Source organism: Alosa pseudoharengus, unplaced genomic scaffold (genome assembly GCF_046254945.1).
Source record: "Alosa pseudoharengus isolate Yale_2024_CS ecotype anadromous, Long Island Sound unplaced genomic scaffold, YU_APseudo_1.1 YU_APseudo_1.1_scf_13, whole genome shotgun sequence".
Lineage (NCBI taxonomy): Eukaryota > Metazoa > Chordata > Actinopteri > Clupeiformes > Clupeidae > Alosa > Alosa pseudoharengus.
This window is the reverse complement of record NW_027468598.1, coordinates 21,304,348-21,326,628: the sequence shown is the minus strand read 5'-3', so window position 1 is coordinate 21,326,628 and position 22,281 is coordinate 21,304,348. Positions and strand designations below refer to the sequence as shown.

The following is a 22,281-nucleotide window of genomic DNA, read 5'->3' as shown; positions in this document are numbered from 1 at the left end:
TCTGTAGCATAGGGAGAGGGATGTAAAATTGCTAAAAGTCTTGTAGGTTTGTGTGTGTGTGTGTGGGGGGGGGGGGGTCATGAGTGCTGAGGAGTGAATGAGTGCAAAGTCAGTATAGTGTGAGTTCAGAGTTGGGAAATGTTTGAGAGTGCTGAGGAGTGAATGTGTGCAAAGTCAGTATAGTGTGAGTTCAGAGTTCGGATGGCCTGGGGATAAAAACTTCTCCTGAGTCTCTCAGTTCTGGCTTTGTGACTACATAGGCGTCTTCTTGATTTCAGCGGTAGGCATAATCCATTGTTAGGATGAGAAGAGTCCTGGCAATTGTGGACAGAGAAAATAGTTGAACAGGATCTGTAGTCTTAAGAGAGACAGATTGTATGCTTAAAGCCTGAGACAGTGTAGTTGAATGCAGGCCTAGATAGTGTAATGGGTGTGGATAGACAGAAAGTTGACTGGATGTTGATAGGCAGATTGTTTAATGAATTGTTGATAATTGATAAAATATCAAAAAGTATAGAGTTTACAAAAATGAAAAATACATTGCTCAAGTGCCCTTTTCAAGACCTACGTTACACAATTGAACGAAGTTAAGCTGAATTAGACGCAGAAATTTGGTTAGGAGAAGAAGAAGAAGAAGAAGAAGACTTAGGATAACAGAACAGTCCATTTTCATGCACTGTAACCTTTGAACTACAGCGTATGCATGATATTAGAGCATCTTTTACAGACATTCTTAAATATTCCACCAGAGATTTCCCTTCATATAGCCTAAAGTAGTAGCCTAACACAATGCAGAGAGCTTTGGTGGCCTTCAGTTAGTCAGCTACTATTGGCTGGTGGGGTGGGAGATCTTACTAAATATTCAAGATGCAGTACTGCGTAAATAAAAGCTTACAAAAGGTCTATTTTTGGCATCATGCAATCATTTTTTAATTTGTCATTTTTTAAACCCCGTGTCCCATCTGAACGCACAACATTAAATGGTTACTGTACGTTTTTTTTTTTTAATGCAGTGTTGCGTAAAAAACTGCTTTGGAAATTCTAAACTATGCCAAATTTCCTCTTATGCATGGTGTTGTTATTGGTAATCGAACAATGTCTCGCAGGTATGTTCTCATCCCTAATCCGGTCTTTTGTAGGCTACTCATTTATTTTTTATGAGCGCATTAATCTTAAAATAACGAATATGTATTTCTTGTTGTATATTTTAAAGATGTCCACTCTCTTCATCGACGTTGCGTTGCGACTCAGGGGACTTCATTTCCTCAGAACATACAATTTTTAATGGTAGATGACATTATGGTCTACTATTACATGACTGCTTCGAAGGAATTCTCAATACCGCAGTGGCTGAACCATTCCGAGGGTGTTTTACTCTGGGAAGAGATCAGGAGGAATTTGAAATATAATCGTTTCATCATGGACACTGCCATAAAACTGACTAGCAAACGCTTCAATCACTCACATGGTAAGCTTGTCAAGCTTTATGTCAGTATAAAAATGCAATTCAGAATATTGTATTGAATTGGCAAGGGTTTCCATGTGGCCTTTTAGTAGGCCTAGTGGAAGAAGTAGCCTATAGTAAACCACATCGAAAGGTTTGAGCTATTGTTATTCTTCATAGAATTCTCACATGAGAGACTACATCTCCTTACATCTTCTGAACACACTCTTAAAGTTCTCTGATGCTATAATATGGTTGTCTCCACCAAACCTCCATTGCCACCTAGTGGACATGCAAACTGTGCTGAAAACCCACTTCACTACAAGGACAGTATAGTATAAGTATATATACTCTTTTGATCCCGTGAGGGAAATTTGGTCTCTGCATTTATCCCAATCCGTGAATTAGTGAAACACACTCAGCACACAGTGAACACACAGTGAGGTGAAGCACACACTAATCCCGGCGCAGTAAGCTGCCTGCAACAACAGCGGCGCTCGGGGAGCAGTGAGGGGTTAGGTGCCTTGCTCAGGGGCACTTCAGCCGTGCCTACTGGTCGGGGGTTTGAGCCGGCAACCCTCTGGTTACAAGTCCGAAGTGCTAACCAGTAGGCCACGGCTGCCCTTAAAAGGTAACAGGTAACAGGACAGAATGGAGATTCGTATTTACCTTTTCCTTTCTTCTGTCTTTGTATCTAGACCACTTTTACCAGGCCCATGGTCGGTGTGAGTGGGATACAGAGGATAAGTACGTTTCAGCATCCTTGGGCCATGCTTATGACGGTAAAGACTTTGTAAGTTTTGATGTTACATCCAGGACATGGGTAGCTGCAGTGCCAGAAGCAGTCTTCTATAAAACTAAAAGAGAGGAAAATACTGAAGATCTGCATCGACTGATTTACAGCTACAAACACGGGTGTATTGACTGGCTGGAAAAATTGCTGCACTTCAGCAAGGAAGAAAGGAAAGAGAAAGGTAAATATATCTTAATTCAAGGAGCAGGACTAACATATATTTCATGAATCATATATCTATGTTTGTGATGCCTTAAAGCGATGGTTCGGAGTAATTTCACCCTAGGGTCCTTTGCACCATGACCCCGAGCCAAACACCCTCCCAGAACCTTTTTTCCCTTGGTCGAACCCTGGTCGAGTAGCGCTGTCAGAAAAAATGACGTTCTGCAGTCGTGATGGAACCAACTTTTATCTCGTAAATTACCCCACTAATAATGCCCTGAATGGTACGAAACTTCTGCAGTAGTACAACTATGACCTTTAGTCCAATAACGAGGCATTAGAAAGTTTTTAAGTGCACCAGGAGTTTATTATGACCGCCGCTAGCGAAGCTAGCGAAGTGGTCATATAGGGATTGTCAAAGTTTTTTTTTTTTTTTTTTTCGTCATCTACTTCCTGAATTTTTGGCACCGAGGATGAAGAATCTTTAATGGTATGGTGGTCTCAAGGGCCCACATCAATCTGGCTCATAATCACTCATTTGTGATTTGCACCCCCCCGGTAAAAAATGAAAATGCAATATTATTCTGCTTTAATCGCCCCTATCTTCAGTTAAAGTTAAAAAATTAGGTTATGTGTACATTTAGTGACTGTACACTCATTGGCCTGTAGATGGCGGTGCACACATATACACATGCACACACACACAGGCCCCCACATACTATCGGTATTAGAACGGCCGATACATAATTACAAATTCAGTAGGATTAAAAGAAAGCCAAAATAAATATTCATCATCATCATCATGGCTGCATTTCCAGTATTGGCGATAAGTAGTCGTTTGTCCACTAGATGGCGCATCGTTGCAGTGAGACGTAATTCTGTTGGAAGTTAAAAGTGGGTTGGAAAAACAATGGACGCTTCCTAAAAGGACTGTAGTTTACCGCAGAGAACGTCTAATAAGGATAGGATGATGTTCACATGAAATGTAATTCCCATTTCTTCTTGAAGCCGAAATAAATCTGAGGATGTTTATCGGACATGCTTGGTTTTTACTGCAGGTATGTTAATCTTATAATATCAATAAGGACCTAGGTAATGTTACCGTTAGCGTTGGTTGAGTGATGGAGGCCAATTTGATTGATTGCATTTGTAGAAAACTATAAATGCGGTTATACCAAGCAAATTGATAGCAGCACTGTAATTGTATCTTTCGACTGTCATTTGTTGCACGTGCTACAAAAATCATTCTGTGCAATGGAAGATTTACCAACGTTACACCGGTCTGATACAGTTTTGCCTATACATGCGTGAGACTGAGACGCCTGTTTATTTTGTTTTAAGTGCGTGCAGGGTGTGAGAGGGGAATCGATGTGCTTTGATTCCAGCTTGGTAGTTGTAGTCTGTGAAATTAAAAAGCACGTGTGTGTGAAGTATCCAAACAATGACACCTTCATTTCATTATGGCTGCTTTAGCAACACACCTTAAGCTACTGTGTAGTGGGTCCCATTTAGAAGTGGCTACTTCATTCGCGCTTTCCTTAACTTATGGAGCTGCGTGAATTTTATTACAACTTTTCGCCACGATATGGCAGTTTAAGTCCGCTTGATACTGTAAGGCGTAAGCCATTGGTTTCCAAAGGAGATTTTATTTGTGTCGCCAGCCTATTGACAATTTATGTTGTAAATAGGCCTACCTTATAAGCCTACCTAGTAGCTTAGGGAAGCTAACAGCTTTCTATTAGGATCTAGTTTGTTAGTTACAGTTTTGTCATAACTCCCTGATGCATTTTTGCATTTAGAATAGCCAGAGCGTGGATATCTCAATCGGAAAATTAAACAATATCGGGTGCCTATGGACTAGGCTGGGTGAACCCAGCCTGATCTGCCCGCTATTTATTTTTTGATTTCTTAAAAGATTGAGCTTGGTCTGGTGAAAGCCAGACTAGCCATGGACCTCAGTTACACAATGCAAGGGAACATGAATCAGCCTATATTTGCACGAACAATAACGGACAACAGCTCTTCAACTTTGGCCCGTTAAAATGTGTATGAACAGTCTAGCGACGCATTTCATCAAGGCCCATTGGACATGTCAGTTATTTGCACCACTGGTTAGATGTAAAACAGCATTTCATTTCAGACTACTGTTACTTAATTTGTGCATTAACAATAACGTTTCAGATTACTGTTACTTAATTTGTGCATTGACAATAAAGTATTACATGAACTAAAGATGACTAAAATCTTATGTAGAAGAAGAAACATTCACAAAAAATCCATCCATCCAAAAATGACCTTTGTTTTTGATAGCTGTTGAAAACGGCATGGAACTGACAGAGATTTTTTTGTTCATAAATAAACAAATAAATAAATAAATAAATAAATAACATTATGCTGATACTTTTTGCTTTTCCCAAATACAATGTAGCCTACAGGTGTAAGTGACCTTTCATCAATCCAGTTGCAATGGATAAACTGTGATGAACTGCCCTACTTGTGATTGTTTAGAGATTTTAAAGGTTTTATAACAATGTTACATCTTCTTTGGCTATTCTACAATCTATTCACCTTTTCAGCACCAGTAGGCTAGGCTACTTTCTGTGCAGCCGCACACACACACTCAGGCATGCAAAACAAGCATACACAAAAGTTTCAAGAGTGGGGGATGGAGTAAAATATGGAGACAAATTGAAGTGTGATTTATTTTCGCGGAACGGATGTACAGGACTGAGCGGTGGTCATATTTTGTACCGCTATGCGGTACATCTAGTTTAAATAAGACTTGCCTGATTATCTGCTACTATACCGCTGCATCGATGTTTCTTCCGTGATTTGGGAAAAGTCCGTAAAAGTCCTGGCAGGAAGCATGCATAAGGATGTAGATCCAGGAATGCACTAATATTTTGTTCGTAGTCCAGTTTGCAACAATTATTAGTTAACACTAAGTTGTAAACACTTCGGGAAAAAAATATTTAAAACTGGATATACCAAAAAACGTTGATGTAATCGCTTCCTGCAAGGACTTTTACAGGCTTTTCCCAAATCACGGAAGAAACGTTGACGCAGCGGTATAGTAGCAGATAATCAGGCAAGTCTTATTTAAATAAACTCCTGGTGCACTTACAAACTTTCTAATGCCTCGTTATTGGACTAAAGGTCGTAGTTGTACTACTGCAGAAGTTTCGTACCATTCAGGGCATTATTAGTGGGGTAATTTACGAGATAAAAGTTGGTTTCATCATGACTGCAAAACGTCATTAGTTTCTGACAGCGCTACTCGACCAGGTAAAAGGAAAAGGAAAAAGGTTCTGGGAGGGTGTTTGGCTCGGGGTCATGGTGCAAAGAACCCTAGGGTGAAATTACTCCGAACCATCGCTTTAAACACATAGACACACACACAAACACATACACAGCCGTTAACAACCCCATGAAGAACATTGTAAACAATGCAAAATGAAAAGAGATGTACAGTATAGAGGTACAGTAATGCGGTTTCAGTGACATAAATCTACATAAATACATACACACACACATACACACAATGATGCACAGGTAACATTCGTTTTGACTTTCTGTGTAGTTCCAGATGTGATGCTGATTGAAAAGTCTTTCCCTGGTTCCTCTGACAAGCTGGTCACATGTCACGTGACTGGTTTTTACCCTCGGGCGGTGCAGGTGGAATGGCTCAATCAAGATGGCCACTTATCGGATGGAGTGAGCCGTGGGGAGGTGCTGCCCAATTGTGATGGCACATACCAGGTTAAGCAAACCCTGAAAGTACCAGGCGGAACCCAGTGGTCCCAAATCTACAGGTGTCAGGTCATACACAGCACTGTGATTGGGAACATCACAGTGGTATGGGGTAAGCATAAAGTACATTTGGGGTCAGCCACCAACATCACTCTGCCTGTATGCAGGCCTACTATAGTACATAGTGTGTTATTACTTATTGATAATTAGCTTTGAAGATTGCTTAGGTTGTGAAGTGCAAATATGGTAAAGTCAGTAATAAAGCTCAAATGAGATTCAGATGACATACAGGAAGCTATGTGCAACACACTAGATCTGTGTATTAAGCATCAGCATACAATACTATTTCTTTCATCCTTTTCAGATCCCAAGAAGAGCTTGTTCCTGCCTGTGATAGTGGGAAGCACCATTGGATCCATTGCCGTGACTGTGCTTGTTGTGATAGTATGCTTGAAAAGAGGAAAATGTCATCAAAACCCTGCAGAGTTATGTTGGTAAGGACATACATGTAGCTCAGAGCTACAGAGCTCGATTTCTAAATGCTCAGTGGAGTCACATATTTATTGTGCATTCTGGCTGTTTCTCCTTTCTAAAACACTAATGAAAGTTTCAACAATATGGGGTTCTAATAGAGTAGGCACATTTAGCTCTACAACTTTGAATTACCATGCACCTTAGGAGGTGATGCCTTTGTTTCACCACATATTAATGGTAGTGTGAATGTCTTAAATGTTCTGTTAATTCACATCTTTATTATTTATCAAACACAGTAGCATTGGTCTGTTTAGATAGTGTTTTGTAAGAGAAGCTATAGTTATGCAATCCAGACTGACAACATAGGTCACACTTTTTATACTGGATATAGTCATATAGTGAGATAGTATAGTAGAGTTTGCAGTACACCTACATGGGATATACAGAATAACCCAGAGAAATACAGTGGAACATGGCGAAGAGTTTGAATTACCATGACCGATCAAGTTACAAGTTACTAGTAATGTAGAAGGTGATGTAGTAGTTGATGTAGAAGGTACAGCCGTTAGGCACATATTGGCCAGCTACAGTTGACCAGATGCCTAATTATACCTCTCTTGTAAACGATTTCAGGAGAACAAGTAACTTGAACTTGCCACCTCAACGTAGCACGGAGCCATGCAATCCACCAACCTCTCCACTCATTAAGCAACGATAAACAGACTATGGGACAATGAGGCATAGCTTCACCAGCAAGCACATGAATCTGTTATAATAACCATCTTCTGTTTGTGTACTGTTGCAAACTTGTTATAGGCTGTTGTTTTTGATTGATGGGTTCATATTTTGCCGTTATACCCTTATCAACAGCTTCAGTTTAGCTCTACTCAGATATGCTTCTTGCAGGATACTTTTGACGTTTTTACCAGGTCATATAATTAGCTTTCTTGGCCATTCAGTATGTGCTCAGATAGCTAAGCTTGTGTATTCATACATTTGTCTTATTTTTATATTTATTCTATTTGTCTTGTTACTTTTTTGGTACTATCATTATTTATTTGGGGAAAAGGGGCTCAGAAATTGAACAGATCTTATGTAAATATTTTAGTAAAATTAGTCCAGACTAAGGCTGTTACATTTCTTGTAATGTATTATATTTATTTTACTGAGACTCCTGTTTACATAATATGAGAGAAAGTCTCTGGTGCACACAAGAAATCTAATGCGGACCAGAAACAAAGTATCTAGTGCACACCGGAAACTTTTTGGCATGCACATTGCTCCATTGCCACCTATTGAACAAAAACATTTTAAAGAACTTGCTCGGCAGCACCAACAGTCACTAAATTGAGGTGTTCCTTTTTAAACAGTCATTCCAGTTCACCTGATCTTGCCAACAAATATCTGCCATCATCACTCAGCTCCACCTATATGTGGTTGTACTATCTAATGTACTATATTTGTAACAATTAACTTAATTTGTTAATGGTCATGTATTTAAAGTCACCCTACAATGGAGTATATTTTGATGTTAGATGTTTATGTTGTTTGTATTGTTGTTATGTTGTTTTATTTATTGTTTTATTGTTTCGCTACCTTGTTATTGCTTGAAAAGTATCTTCTCTATCTGACTTGTTCTGATGGGGAGGTTATGATGCTTTACATGTATTTAAACGCTAAAGACATTTCCCTCTGATGTCTTTCTTCAGTTTTCCAGAGCATATTTCAAGTCAAGTTGCTTTGTTTTTACATTACCAAAGTGCTTCACATATATAGTAGGCCTAGGCCTATACAAAATACATACTAAAGAAAGGAGTTTTGATGGATAGGCTCTGTCAGGCTGGCTTTGCATCCGGGCTAAAAGCTAACCATGGTTTTGGTAGGCCTAGACTAATTAACAATGGTTCATGAAATTACAACGTTTGTTTGGGTAACCATGGTTTATGAATATGCGTTTATCATTGTTTCACTATGGTTAAACCTAGTAGGCCTATAACCACAATTACCATTAACACCTCGGGTGCCCCGCGGGCAGGACAATTGCAGTGCCCCCCACCTCCCCCCCACATTCTAAATCAATTGTATGCACCATATTGCTATGTAGCATAGTAATATTATACACCATTTAAAAGCTTGAACTCTTTTTCATGTACAATATGTATAGTGCTTTACATTGTCAGATTAATCTTACTATGTCTCAATTAAATTTGATGAAAAATGTAGTATAGTTTGCACAACATGGAATAACTGTAATAACTGCACTAGACTATTTTAAGTGTCAAAACTGCAGTTTCCCGAGTATCAATTTCTACAGTTTTGGAGGAATTATTTGCAGTGCAGGAACTGCAAATATTTGTAACTGTTTTTTTTGTTCTGCAGTTATTTTTGTAAGAGCCTATAAGTAGACTATATAGGCAAATGTGGCTTTTCAAATGGCTATGGTAAAATGGCTTGTGAATGTGAACACAGCAAGAAATTGAAATAGACAATAGGCTATAATCCTATATGGAAAACCCACTAATACACACTTAAATGCATGGCCTTTCATAATCATAAGTTAATAATATGCCTACTAAATTCCTCAGTAAATGAAAGAAAACTGTCTATCAATCGATACATTTTCAAACCAGCACAGGCTACGTCAATGTCTCAATTAAATTTGATCAAAAATGACCCCCCCCCCCCCTCCGCTTTTTGTGCCTCCCTACTTTCTAGCTGCAGTGTATATCCCTTAGCAATAAGTAGATACAGCATATTGGGTATTGAAATATTCACAGGAATCCCTAGAAATTGAACATTCATGTTGTTTTATCCAATATTAGTTGTGCAGATGTATAGTCCATCTTATACACACCCATTGAATCAACAAAGAAAATGCAAAAATAGAGAGATTTGTGTAATCATTCCATATTTTGTGTGGTCATTCTATATCAGAACCCCGGACATACATTCCAAATAGTCTACAAGAAACCTCAGTGTTACCTTTCATTTCAGACCAGGATTATGCTTCTACACCGAGACGTTGCCACACAGTAAGCATTTTATTGTCAATATGCATCTTGGGTATAGCCAAAAGTCCTATGGGGGAGTTTCCATAGGGCATTTTACAAAACGCATGAGCATATCTTGGCAAATAATGGTCTAAAGTACTTATATTTCATTCTATATTGATCTACTTGAGATACAGATTCACAAGACCTGGTAGTGGACCTCAGTTGTGTTTCCAAGACAAAATAAATGACCAAGAGGGCAAAATGTGGTCAAAACCGCCTAAAAAGAAAATCATCATTCTACCCTTTGCCACTCTTTGACAGTTCATCACACAGTCAATCTATTGGTACGAAAAATAATCTACTAGGCCTCTGCTTTCAAAAGAGGTCAAGCACTTGAAATAAGTCAAAGTATGTGGAAACAGGGCCCTTGTTAGAAGGCAGTGTGTAATTTCGAGCAAAAACCCAAAATGGGGGGGGGGGGGGGGGGAGTGTAATGATAGGTGTAGATAGATAAGTGTAGATAGTAGATAAGTGTTGTAGATAGGCTAAACCATGTAGCCTACCACAGCTACTAGGTGCAATGTACAGTAGCCTATAACCATGGTTAGGAGCATAGTAGGCTAATCGTAATTTTAAAACCATAGTGACGTTATTACTTACGTTGTTATCATTTACCTAAAAGTGCAAGGATGGGAGGTAGCCTAAAAAATCTAGACGCGCCCCTAGCGGCAGCAAATGTAATGTGCTAGTCTAGCAACTCTCCGTTGGCTTGTGAGCTCCAGAAATCGAAACTCAATCAGGACAATGAAATCGTGTATAGCAGTGGTCCCCAAACTACGGCCCGCCACTTCATTTTAGGTGGCCCCCCAAAACATGTCCGTGGTATATAGGATCCGGCCCGCACGGGAGTACGACATGTCAAACTATAACCTCCGTAATTTCCTCCATTCATTCTTTATAGACCCTTTCAACAAGGTAAACAAAAACAATGCTTGAACGTTCTATTTGGTTCCCAATCTACTTCCTTTGCATTAAGATAACATATGGAATGTTAAAACGGAAGCCTTGTGGGGCCAACTATGATGCTGATAATGGAACTCTCTTGAAAGGGTCTATGCGGGTGTCAGTACACGATCCGTACCGCCTGCCAGATCCGTTCTGCGCATGTGCATAATCTTGCGCATGCGCAGAAGTTCAACGTCTTTTACGATGGTTTACGACACTACATGATCGGTTCTACGCTTGCGCGATTGTCAGTATTACCTATCCAGAGAACGAGAATGTATAATAAGTCAAGTTAACATTGTTTGTAGCAGTAATAAAGTTCTAATAGTTAAATGTACATGTTTTAAGGAACCAACGGAAATGTATGGAGGCTACCCAGATAGCAAAGAAGGTCGAATCAACGTTGATTGGTCAGGGTTGCGTTTCCTAGCTGCTAACTAAGTTAGCTGCTAGCAACTTAGCTGGTTGCAATGCAATTTCCGCATTGCCAACCAACTAACAGGTTAGCAACTATTAGGGAAACGGTTTGTCAGACGACCGAAATTCAACGATGAATCAACGGCATGAAAACGTGAAGAACGTAAAAAAAAATATTTGTAACTTCTACAGACCAAAACCCTGGATGAGATGTATGAAACAGCTTTCTAGTTTACACTTAAGCTAGGTTACACAATTGACAGCTCTCATTAGCCTACATGCCATCTCCTCACGCTAACTGTTACGTCTTTGTTTTCACATATAACATTGTTATACTTTAATAATGAAATATGAACTGATCTGGGAACTGGATACTTTCATTTAGTGGCCCATAACGTTTGCATGCATGCACGCACGACACCTGCGTAAGCGTTTCAGGAGGCAACACTGCATCAAAACGAGAGCACACATTAAAATTCACACATGGAATGATCATCAAATCAGTCATTCCTTTACTGTGAACTTGCTAGCCTACGTATTTGCCTGTGTAAATAACTCGACTGAATCAAAGACAGAATTGCAAAGATGAGTATGGTCACCTACATTTAGATGTATGCTATTACAACCATGAATAAATGCATTGAGAGAATGAGCCCTATAGGAGGGGGGGGGGGGGAGGGCAACAAGTAAACTAACTTGCTGTGTTGAGACAAGAACATGGACTCAATGACCGTTTATCAATATCATTTTATTGCATGCATAAATAACAAATCCTTCAAGGCCATAGAGCATATGAGTGTTCATCCTTTTGAAGATGCTCTGCAACTTCTGACTTAACACACTAATAGGCTACAAGAGACTATTCACCTTTCAATATTTTTTTTTAACTACATAAGTACAATCTTATATAAATAACACTTCATTTTAATTCATGTAACATGAAAAAATACATCAGGTATTGTATGCAATTTCAATTAAAAGGTGTTTGCTGTAATATGTCCTCACTGGACATTTTTTGAAATAGTGTTAAAATACCGTCACACCCCTACCTGACAGTCATGAGTACTTTGGTGGTTTGGTGCAAGGCTATTAGACTAATGGCCTCCTTACACCAAACAACTTTGACAAGATTTGGGAAAGATTCTTCAAAGATTGGAGTCTTTTGAGTAAAGCTTGAATGGGGGCATTAGTTAAAATACTACAATCTTTTAAGAATCTTTCCCAAATCTTGTCAAACTTGTTTGGTGTAAGGTGGCCATTAGACGTTTCCCCTCCCACTCAAGCAATTAGGACGCCTTTCACACTGCTCCTGCTTGACCTATCCCTTCTGGCAATTTCCAATCAGAGCCATGCAAACATTTTCATCTCACAGAATAGAGTGTGCATGCCTCTCTCTACAAACCATGTGCAGTGGCAGAGTCATAAGCCTCAAAAACATGGCCAAACTTAGATGTCTAATGTCAAAACATGATTTAGATAACTTATTGATGCATTCATCTCCAGTAGGGTTGACTACTGCGATGGGCTTTTCCATTTGGTGTAACTGGGCCGAGTCATCATCTACTTCTTTGGCTTCATGTTCCGAGTCCTTGGGCTTTTCTGTGAAAGAGAATCACCTGGAGTTGACCATTTTTAATGCACTTTATTTACACCAATGTATTATAAGTTTTTATGCAGTGGTGTACAGTATAGAGTGATCACAGGTCATACATTGTGCATGGGTTAAATATCGTTCGCCCCCCTGCACTCTCCTACTGGTTGTTATGAGTAGAGCTTGCCCTGTGTACGCGTTATCTTGCAGCTTCAAGGCCGACTTTGGTTTCTTCAAAAGGCCTAGGCTAAGGCAGCATGAGACACAGTGCAACAAAATGAGACACAGGGCAGCAAACAGAGACATAGGGATACAGAGTGCACATAGGGGGAATTCTGGTAGAATAGCTTCAGTATGTTAATAGTATTAGTTAAACTTGTTATTTAAAATGTTATAAGAGTATTATGGTTAGGAATAACTTGTGTATTACTTGATTATGATTAAGGTTATAAGAATACATGCTTTACAGTTTCAAACTCTCTCTCAATGATGTCTACAACCCCTAGGATAATTTTATACAACACATGTTTACCCATTTTCCTTGCTGTGGTATGCCACATTATGACCATTGTGATGTTCATATTTACTACAGGACAGTATTAAAACTTGGATTTGACATGAGGATTTATGTAAGGAGTAATATCCGCTGAGGTGTCCAGATATGCAGAAATAATGGAGGAGACGGAGACAAAGACCTTCCGGAGTGGAATTCTCTCCCAAGTTAATTCATTCCGTATATTGGGACACCTTATAGCTTGTTATTCTGTTTATCTCCCATGTTGCCAGCAGGCATGCACTTATTGCACAAGGGAAATGTAGTTCAGTTTAAAAAGAGGCCGACCTGTTCAATATGTTGTACTACTTTCATTGGTTGCATGGGGAGCTCTAGGGTTCTGATGACGTGGCTAATTGGTGGCGTAATTAGGAGCCGGATAAAACCTGGACCTCCCAGTCCGCGAAAGACCTCTTGCTGGCTTGCTTGCTCGACATCACACTTGCGGCTGCGCTCCCCACTGACACACCTTTTTGCATTACATACATTTCATTATGCTGACATACACCACAGTTTTACTTTGGCATACATTTACTGACTTCAGAGCTATTCTAAATGCAAAAGTGCATAGAGGGAGTTATGACAAAACCGTGACTTAACAAACTATAAGCTATATAAGGTAGGCCCTATGCTAGGCCTATTACACAACATAAATTGTAACTAGGCTATGCTGGCGACCCAAATAAAATCTCCTTTGGGAACCAATGGCTTACAGTATCAAGCGGACTTAAACTGCCACCTCTTGGCGAAAAGTTAATAGTTTTGCATATCAGTAGTAATACATTTCACGCAGCTGCGTGAATCACGGAAAGCGCAAATGAAGTGGACACTTCTAAAAGGGACCCACGGTACAGTAGCTGAATGTCTGTGGCTAAAGCAGCCATAATGAAAGTGTTATCATTGTTTGGATACTTCACACACACATGCTTTTTAATCGCATAGACTACAACTACCAACTGGAATCAAAGCACATCGACTCCCCTCTCACACCCTAAACACGCACTTCGAACAAACAAAAAGCGTCTCAGTCTCATGGTATAGCCATAGGCAAAACTGTATCGGACCGGTGTAACGTTGACAGGCTACTAAATCATCCATCGCAAAGAATGATTTTTGTAGCATGTGCAACAAATATGTGTAGGTACAGCCCGGCCCTGGATACATCTCTCAACGCGGGCTCTAAAACATTTGGTTGTAAATTAAATATTTCAGTCTTTTATTATTTATAAATTTACAAAACACTCCAAACACTCCACACTTTCTGTGGAGTGTTGGAGTATTGTGTGTAGATTGAGATGAGAGAATTTAATTAATTTTAAGATGAGTCTGAAACTTACAATGTGGAAAAAGTGAAGCGCTGTGAACACTTTCCTTATGCACTGTAAATATCCAAAGCCAATTTGGGAAAAGGCTCGAGATATAAAAGTGCATCTAAAATAAATAGAATATTGTGGAAAAGTGTGTTGGTTCAAGTAAAAAAAAAAAAAGAAAAAACATGTTATAAAATTAACAAATCTATCCTTCTGTGTCATTGTTGGCAAAATGATCGGAGGGCTCAGAAGCCCCTAGCATTTTGGGGTGCCCAAAATTTCTAGCGACGCCCCTGACCTCGGTATTTTAAAAATTCAGACTACGACCTTGTCTGGAACATGTGCTGAATAACAGGTCTCTTAACTAACGTTAACCAGTAAAAAAAAAAGTAGGCTACTTACCGCACATATTTCCATGTCCTTTGGTGAAGTTAATCGTGGCCTTTAGTGGCATCAACCTGATAAATAAATGCATTTTATTTACCTTAACCTTAGCCCATAAACCTTGAGATGAAACACAGCAACCTAACTTATCCAACACTTAAGTGTTGGATAAGTTAGGTTGCTGTGTTGGCATGAATAAATACTAGCTAATGCTCAATGCGGTCCCTATTTAAATTACCGTTACTGTTAAGTTAATGATTACCCAAACGGCTAACGATAGCTAACGTTCACTGTTAACAATTGCCATATGCAAGATATAGTGACATTACGTTTAACCAACAATAGCAACATTTTTAAAGACAAAGATACATTGAACATCTGAACGCTGTACTCTTACCTGCACAATCTGTGGACATAATTCGTCGGGCGTAGTCAAAATATATTTTTCTGCGAAGTTGGTCTCGTCAAATGTGCCGCTTCTTGGCCGTCAACTGTTTCAAGACATGCGTGGTAGCAGCTACAGATATTACAGAGGAATCGTTACGTCTTCTTCTACGTAATTATGCGCATGCGCAGAACGGATCTGGCAGGCGGTACGGATCGTGTACTGACAGCGGGTCTTAACAGTACACATGTAATACTCTTTTTGTCCACTGGTGGTTGTTTTGGCGCTGTTTCACGTTTGCCATCGAAAACGGAATGAAATGTATAGCCTAGTAGGCCTACCTGCAAACAACGTAAGAGGCCTCTGCTGACTGCATCAGTGCTCAAAGTATTCTAACAAATTATCAATTATTTGTTAATAACTAACTAACTTCTATTTAAGTCATAATTCTGGAACTTTCTGGTATAATTATTTATATTTTTTATTCACTCGTTCAAATGTTCATACAGAGTTCACAAAGTTGAAAGTCAAATCAGGTGAGTGAAAGTTAGAATGGTGGTCATTTTAGATGTTTCTGCCACCACTTCATAAAACTCATAGTTTGAGAACTTTAAATTATTTGTAGGATATTGCTTGTTCACAACTTGAGCTGTGTATGCAAAGTTCAGAGTTCAAAATCCCTGCTTATAGTTTTGAGAATGCTATTATTAGTATTATTTCATTACATTTTACACTGATATGGCATGATGGCAATATAAACACAGATAACAATGGTATTAAATTGCAATAGCCTATAGATTAAATGTATTGGAATATTCAACTAAGGTAGACTGCCTTTGTTCACAGCGCTAAGCTATTTATGGTTACTGATATACTCAGTCTCTGGCCCTCTCTTAGAGCCAGGCATAGTGAGCTGGCCCTCGGAAGAAAAAGTTTGGGGACCACTGTTGTATAGAGTCGTCCCTGCTGGCATTTCAACATTGATTCAACGGTGAATAAACGTTATATACCAAGGGTGAATCAACGTTGAATTATGAGTTGGATTTGCAAATCGAATCAACGTTGATATCGCAACATTGTTTCAACATCCGCCGTTTCAACATAGGTGAACACATGTTGAAAGCCTTAACAGTGAATCACGGTTGAATATGATATATTGCAACATTGAAACAACGCAGTAAAATCCAACATGGTTAAAGCCTCAACTACAAATTACCGTTGAATAAACGTTGATATTGCAACATTGCTTCAACATTTTACCTTTATTAGCTTATGCAACTTGCAGTAGGCCTATCACACACAGAAATGATAAACACCTCCATCAAGAACCAGTCAACTTATATATTTTTTTACATTATTTTATTTTGTTTTATGTTTTACAACATAAATGATCTATCCAAACTCAGGTGTATGTGGTGCATGTATACCGCATGTATACCATTCAGCAACAGCAGGGAGTGTCTTCCGAAAGCCACCACCACCCACCCTCTCCAGTGCATAATTCAAATATCTTCCCATGGTGTCCATTATTCGGGTCAGGGTGGTTCGCTGAAGACAGCATCTAAAGAGGAAACAACAAACCATTATTGTCAAAAACTGGTGAAAAAGCCTGTGGACATTCTCTGGGATTTGAATCAGGGATATTCAGATGACTGAACTTCCAAATAACGTCCATCAGTCACACTGTGTGAAGTAAGCGGCACCAGAGAATGTCTAATAAGGGCTCTGGCGGCGCCCTAATTAGCAAGTTCATAGCTAGCTAATGTTACGCGGTTTCTAAACTAAAAAATTTTTTGTCACATACAGCAAACATCACCTCATCATCCGCTAGTTGCCTGTCCCCTCAATACCATGTACAAAAAAACGTGGTCTCTGTGGACAGCCCAGGCTCCAAAAACCATGAAACATAACAAACTGTTCTAGCCAGGGGAGGGAGGGGCGAGCTAGCTCTCGGTTTTGTTTGAACATCAACAGAAGTGATGTTACCCAACATCTCTTGGAGCACCTGTAATGCAAACTACTCAGCTTGTGTGACAAATAAAAGCAAACCTACACTAGCAGCCTCGAAGTCAGGTGCAATAGTTAGAAGTAAAGCAGATGTGTATACACAACCATTATAAAGTTTGGGGTACACTTAGAAATGTCCGGTGCATTTCTTTTGATAAAGAGGACCTTTTTTAAAGGCCGTGTTGCAGGGTTCATTTTCCAACGAATTTGCACAATTTGCTTATTGGTAATAAACATTTAAACTGTTATCCATTGTATTTGATGTTGTTGGGTATCACAAAACGGAATATAATACGAAAAAGCAGGTACAATTTCACAGCGGTTTGAAGTGATTCTCCTTTCCCCCACAATGCATTGCATTACGTCACCTTGGGGAGGCTACAGACCAAAGCCCACCTTGAGAGTAAGGAGAGAGGAGTAAAGAGACGAGTAAGGGAGTGTTCAGCAGTAAATAGCGCAGATTATAGATAAATAGATATAGATAGCCTAGATAGATATATAGACAGGTAGATAGATAGCTAGATAGATCATGTCATCTGCTGGTCGCGGGGTGAGCTCGACCAGCGGCCAAAACGCACTCGCTTCCCCAGTAACAGCAGCTCTCCACCGCAGTTTCCATCGGGATGGCACAGCCCACACAAGCACCTGCCAAACTGCGACTTGCCCTTATTATCTCCCTCTTTGGTAAGCCATACCCTGACGATGTCAATGACAATCAATCACGAGGAGTAGTTATCGAAAATATTCATGCTGAAGACGCGACCAGCCTAATCGGCGGCGGTTTGCAACAACAGGGGTGGCTCACAGGTGGGACTGGAAAGTTAGCCCATAGCACTAGCTAGCTATCATGATGCTTTATATTCTGATCTTCTGACAAAGTTTACCCAGTAGCCTACTTATCTGAACTAACGACATGATCACCATCACTAGATATAAAGAAAATGTTGACTTCCACTCAGTGCTGTTCACTGACAGTAACAAAAAAAGGGTCATAACGATATATAAGCATAATGCATTGAACTGAATAGGCGCATTATGTAGCCTCATAACGAGACCTCTCAAATTCAGAAAATTGCTTAATTAACCCTTAGAACCCTAAGCTGTTTTTAGGGCATTTTCACTACCTTTATTCATAAGGATTTATTCTGGTCATTGTAAGTGCCACACACATATATTGTATATTGTTTTTTTCAGGAGAGTTTAGGCTATTCAGATCTGCCATCATTTCATGTATTAATACTAGCATTGATTTTATTTTGATTTTTAAAGAATTAAAATATAAAAAGTGTATTATAAAAATTCTTATATTTCGACATGTATCTCACCACAGCAAGCTCACAGCTCTACATGCATTTCATGTGTGTGTAGGGCAGACTGTCCTGAATCGGGCAATATAATTGCCATGTTGGAGGGATCCTCTGGGGCTGAGCAATTTACAGAAATATTTGCTGTGTGATTTACGGAAATAAATGCCATTTTTTATTTAGTGATGAAAAATGACCTTTCTGCGCTCCATATCTGTGACACGAACTGATCTGACCTGACTTGACCCGAGGTTGCGTGTTAGCCTGCGTGCCTGTGTGTATGCAGTCATAATAATTCTAAACTCTTTACTGCATTGCCATGAACAAAGTAAAGGCAAAAAAGGTGTTTATTTGTTGAACAAATTGGGATACAATGTGAGCCTTGAATTGGATGCCATGCAGGAATTTGCTAGGATCTCAAAACCGGAATATGAACATGCTTTGCCATAGAGAAACACATGATAGCATTGGATTATAAACATGCTTTGCCACAAGAACAGACAAAAACGTGGGGTAAGTCCAGCTATATGAAGTTATTATTTTGCTGTCACTTCGTCTGTTTTATAACTCAGAAGGATGTACTTGGTATCAAATGATAGCTCTGAGTCTCCTCTTTCATCTGACATGCGTGGCATATCTATGCGATCACGGGTCCGCGAGTAATTCAAACGAAAGTAATGAGTGTGCAGCGTTGGTTTGTGTACATGACGTTATTATTTTGCAGTCACTTCGTCTGATTTTATAAGCCAGAAGGATCGATAAACATGGTACCAATGGATAGTCCTGTGCCCCCTCTTTCATCTGATATGCTTGCCATATCGATGCGATCACGGGTTCGCGAGTAATTCAAACTAGAGTAATGTGTGTGCAGGTGAATGCAGAGAAGTATAGACTGTAAATGTGATGCAATTTGATTTAATTTCATGATTTTTTAAAATTTTCATACTTGATCGTACAGACAAGTGTGTAGTCTCGTTGGAAAGCCCCACTTCTGCTCTGTCGCGCAATAAAGGTTTCATCTCGCTGCGATGAACCGTTCTGGAGCAATGTAACAGAGAAGAAAGGGTGTGTTTTTTGACGCACTTTGCGTCAATCGGGTTCTAAGGGTTAAACTAGAAGACATTGTTATCTTTGTTAGACCATAGGGTAGTTGTCATATAAATGCTGTAACAAAATTTGAAGTGTAAATATACAAACTTTATGTTGAACGTGTAACCGCGACCGTTTCCCATAGGAATGAATGTAAAACATACCCTCCAAAACGAGACCTCCCCAAATTCAGAAAAAAAATACTTAATTGATATCAGGCAACGTTATTACCATTGGTCGATCATAGGGTAGCTGTGATATAAATGCTGTGATGAAATTTGAAGTGTAAATATACAAACTTTATGTTGAAAGTGTAACCGCGATGTCCATTGGAATGCATTGAAATGACTGAAGCGCAGATCATGTAGCCCCCAACGTGACGTCATCACCAAATTGCGTAAAAAAATCCCGCTAATGCTAAAAACAACAAAAACTGGCATTTAACACCATTTGGAGACATTTTTAAAAATGATATACATATATCGAGTGCTTTATGTACCCATTAATCAACAGTGGTGGTTAACCTGCAACACGGGCTTTAAAGTGACCCAACACATCTAAGCAGCAGTATGTCTGTGTGATATCATACCTAATTGCAACATTGCCTGCAGCAGCTCTTGCCTTCTTGCTTACACCACCTTTCCTCCCCCATCTGACTTGCAATAGCAGCTTCTGGCTCCAGGCTGGGACTGCTGGATAGCACCTAACAAATAAAACAGCAATTGCCATACATTTTGTTATTGTTGATAAAGGTCAAAATCATAGCATCAAAAAAATAAGTAAGGTAAGTCAATCAGGTGTACCAACAAAAATTATAATTACCTTCTGAAGGCACCCTTGCCACCATCGCCGTCTATGTTAAGTCTTGATATCAGTTTACTTGTGAGGGCTCTGCCAGTAAAATATGAGTAAAAGATAAGATTAAACAAAATTATGCATCCTGTACAAAAAATTGAATTGCTGTACAATTACAGAAATATTGATTATGATCAGTTTGGCAGATATTCACAACACTACTAACATTACCACCAACACAATGGTAAAGTGGCTAAATTGCAAAATTCAAGACTATTTTAAGTAGCTGCAATAATCCTGATTAGTTTCTGTATTAATGCATTACATAGCACATATGTCAAGCAAATTAGAGCATGCACAATAACATAACCCATAGCCCTATCCATGGAACAAAAAAAATGCATTCAAAACACAAACACTTACACCACGTTGAAGGCAGCAGCCATGGCTATCAGACATCATCAAGTAGCAGGTAGTGCCATCCAGACGGACTGACATTGCCCTGGATAGTTGATGGAGCCCACTACACAGTCATAACAACAGACAGACACATGAAAAGAGGGGATAAACTAAACACAGTTACAGACACAAATACATGCTTACCCATTATAATGCTATATGCAATTCTACGTGTGTTTGTGTGTGTGTCTACCTGGTGAGTGAACTCTCTTGCGGGCTTGGAATTTCTTCAGTATGGAAGTGGCACACATTTGGAATATTCCAGAATGCACTCAGAGTTCTCAGGGCAGCAGTCCTCACAACACACCGACTGCAAACAGAGGGAACACATGGAGACTAAGATCAATAAGTTCCAAAACACACAGAACATGAAAAGACCATCACTGAAGCACTACTTCACTCACATGCATCTTAAATAAACACATGCCTCAGTGCAAGTCAGGTACATCAAACAAGGGCCAAATAAGGGCTAAGAAATGAAAAACATGTAGCCTAACACTACCCTTCACAAACTAAAGATCCCTTTACTTGTTGGCATGCCCACCCATCATACTTGCCCCCATTCACATCTATTATATGACAGGTCTGTTAATGAACATGGCTATACTAAACTGCAGTTCCTTAGTTCCTTAAATCAGCGGGTATAGATATAACTTATATATGACTTTATTAATTTGTTTTACAGGTCATCTTTCCAGTTAACACGTTATAGCAACACTACATGTATATTATGTATGTTGAAGTTCGCAAGGTAACCGTTATTACTGCTGCTTAACTTTAACAACCTTCATGTGTCTGTAACATTAGCCTGCATGGTAACAGCCACTTTAATGGTAGCTAAGTTAGCTTTATAACTTACTTGCGCCTGATATTTCATTCAAACTAAAACTCTACATTCATAGCGACATCACAGACAGATACAGTAGAACTAGATATGGTATATGATATAAACTACCATTCCAGATATTCCACACAATAATGAAGTTAGTAGCTGGGAAAGTTAGCTCGCTAGCTAATTGCTAGCTAATTCCTAACATGACTAACAGCTTTGGTTAACATTCCATTATGAAAACAATATATTTCGAATAAATTCCCGTTTTCAATTGGCATACAAAAGTACTGTAATTCTTACCTTGGATATGATAACGGCAGAGTGCGGTGAGTCAGATGCATGACAGAACAGTGACGGTTAAAGTCACTGGTGGGCTGCAGTTCAAAATAGTCAGTCAGGGGTCGGGGATGGGAGTTGCTGTGTGTGCGCATGCGCTTATCAAGCGGCGATAAGCATCCGTTAAAAACAATCGTTGCATTTTAGACTGTTACATTGAAATGGCTACCAAACTAATTAGAAGTGTCAAAACAATAA

The 22,281-nt window shown here is 39.3% G+C and overlaps 1 protein-coding gene and 2 long non-coding RNA genes across 4 annotated transcripts; 1 reads left to right on the top strand and 2 right to left on the bottom strand.

The window, feature by feature from the left end:
* The first annotated feature begins 1,019 nt into the window (after nt 1–1,019).
* On the top strand, nt 1,020–8,705 carry LOC143121872 (major histocompatibility complex class I-related protein 1-like). The gene is made up of 6 exons (XM_076282519.1): nt 1,020–1,106; nt 1,214–1,468; nt 2,143–2,418; nt 5,980–6,261; nt 6,514–6,643; nt 7,257–8,705. Exons 1-6 carry the CDS (start codon nt 1,049–1,051, stop codon nt 7,339–7,341), a joined length of 1,086 nt encoding a protein of 361 aa, XP_076138634.1. The 5' UTR covers nt 1,020–1,048; the 3' UTR covers nt 7,342–8,705.
* A 3,339-nt stretch (nt 8,706–12,044) lies between these two features.
* Nucleotides 12,045–15,476, bottom strand: LOC143121874 (uncharacterized). Its single transcript, XR_012986553.1, has 3 exons — nt 15,274–15,476; nt 14,895–14,950; nt 12,045–12,637 (listed from the first exon to the last, which is right to left on the bottom strand). It is a non-coding gene; the product is annotated as an uncharacterized LOC143121874 (long non-coding RNA).
* Nucleotides 15,477–16,705: 1,229 nt separating this feature from the next.
* On the bottom strand, nt 16,706–22,070 carry LOC143121873 (uncharacterized). Of its 2 annotated transcripts, XR_012986552.1 has the most exons (6): nt 22,048–22,070; nt 21,109–21,225; nt 20,880–20,979; nt 20,484–20,552; nt 20,251–20,364; nt 16,706–16,822 (listed from the first exon to the last, which is right to left on the bottom strand). It is a non-coding gene; the product is annotated as an uncharacterized LOC143121873 (long non-coding RNA). The 2 variants fall into 2 exon arrangements; XR_012986551.1 differs by lacking the exon at nt 22,048–22,070 and having other exon boundaries at nt 21,109–21,518.
* Between the last annotated feature and the right edge of the window lie 211 nt (nt 22,071–22,281).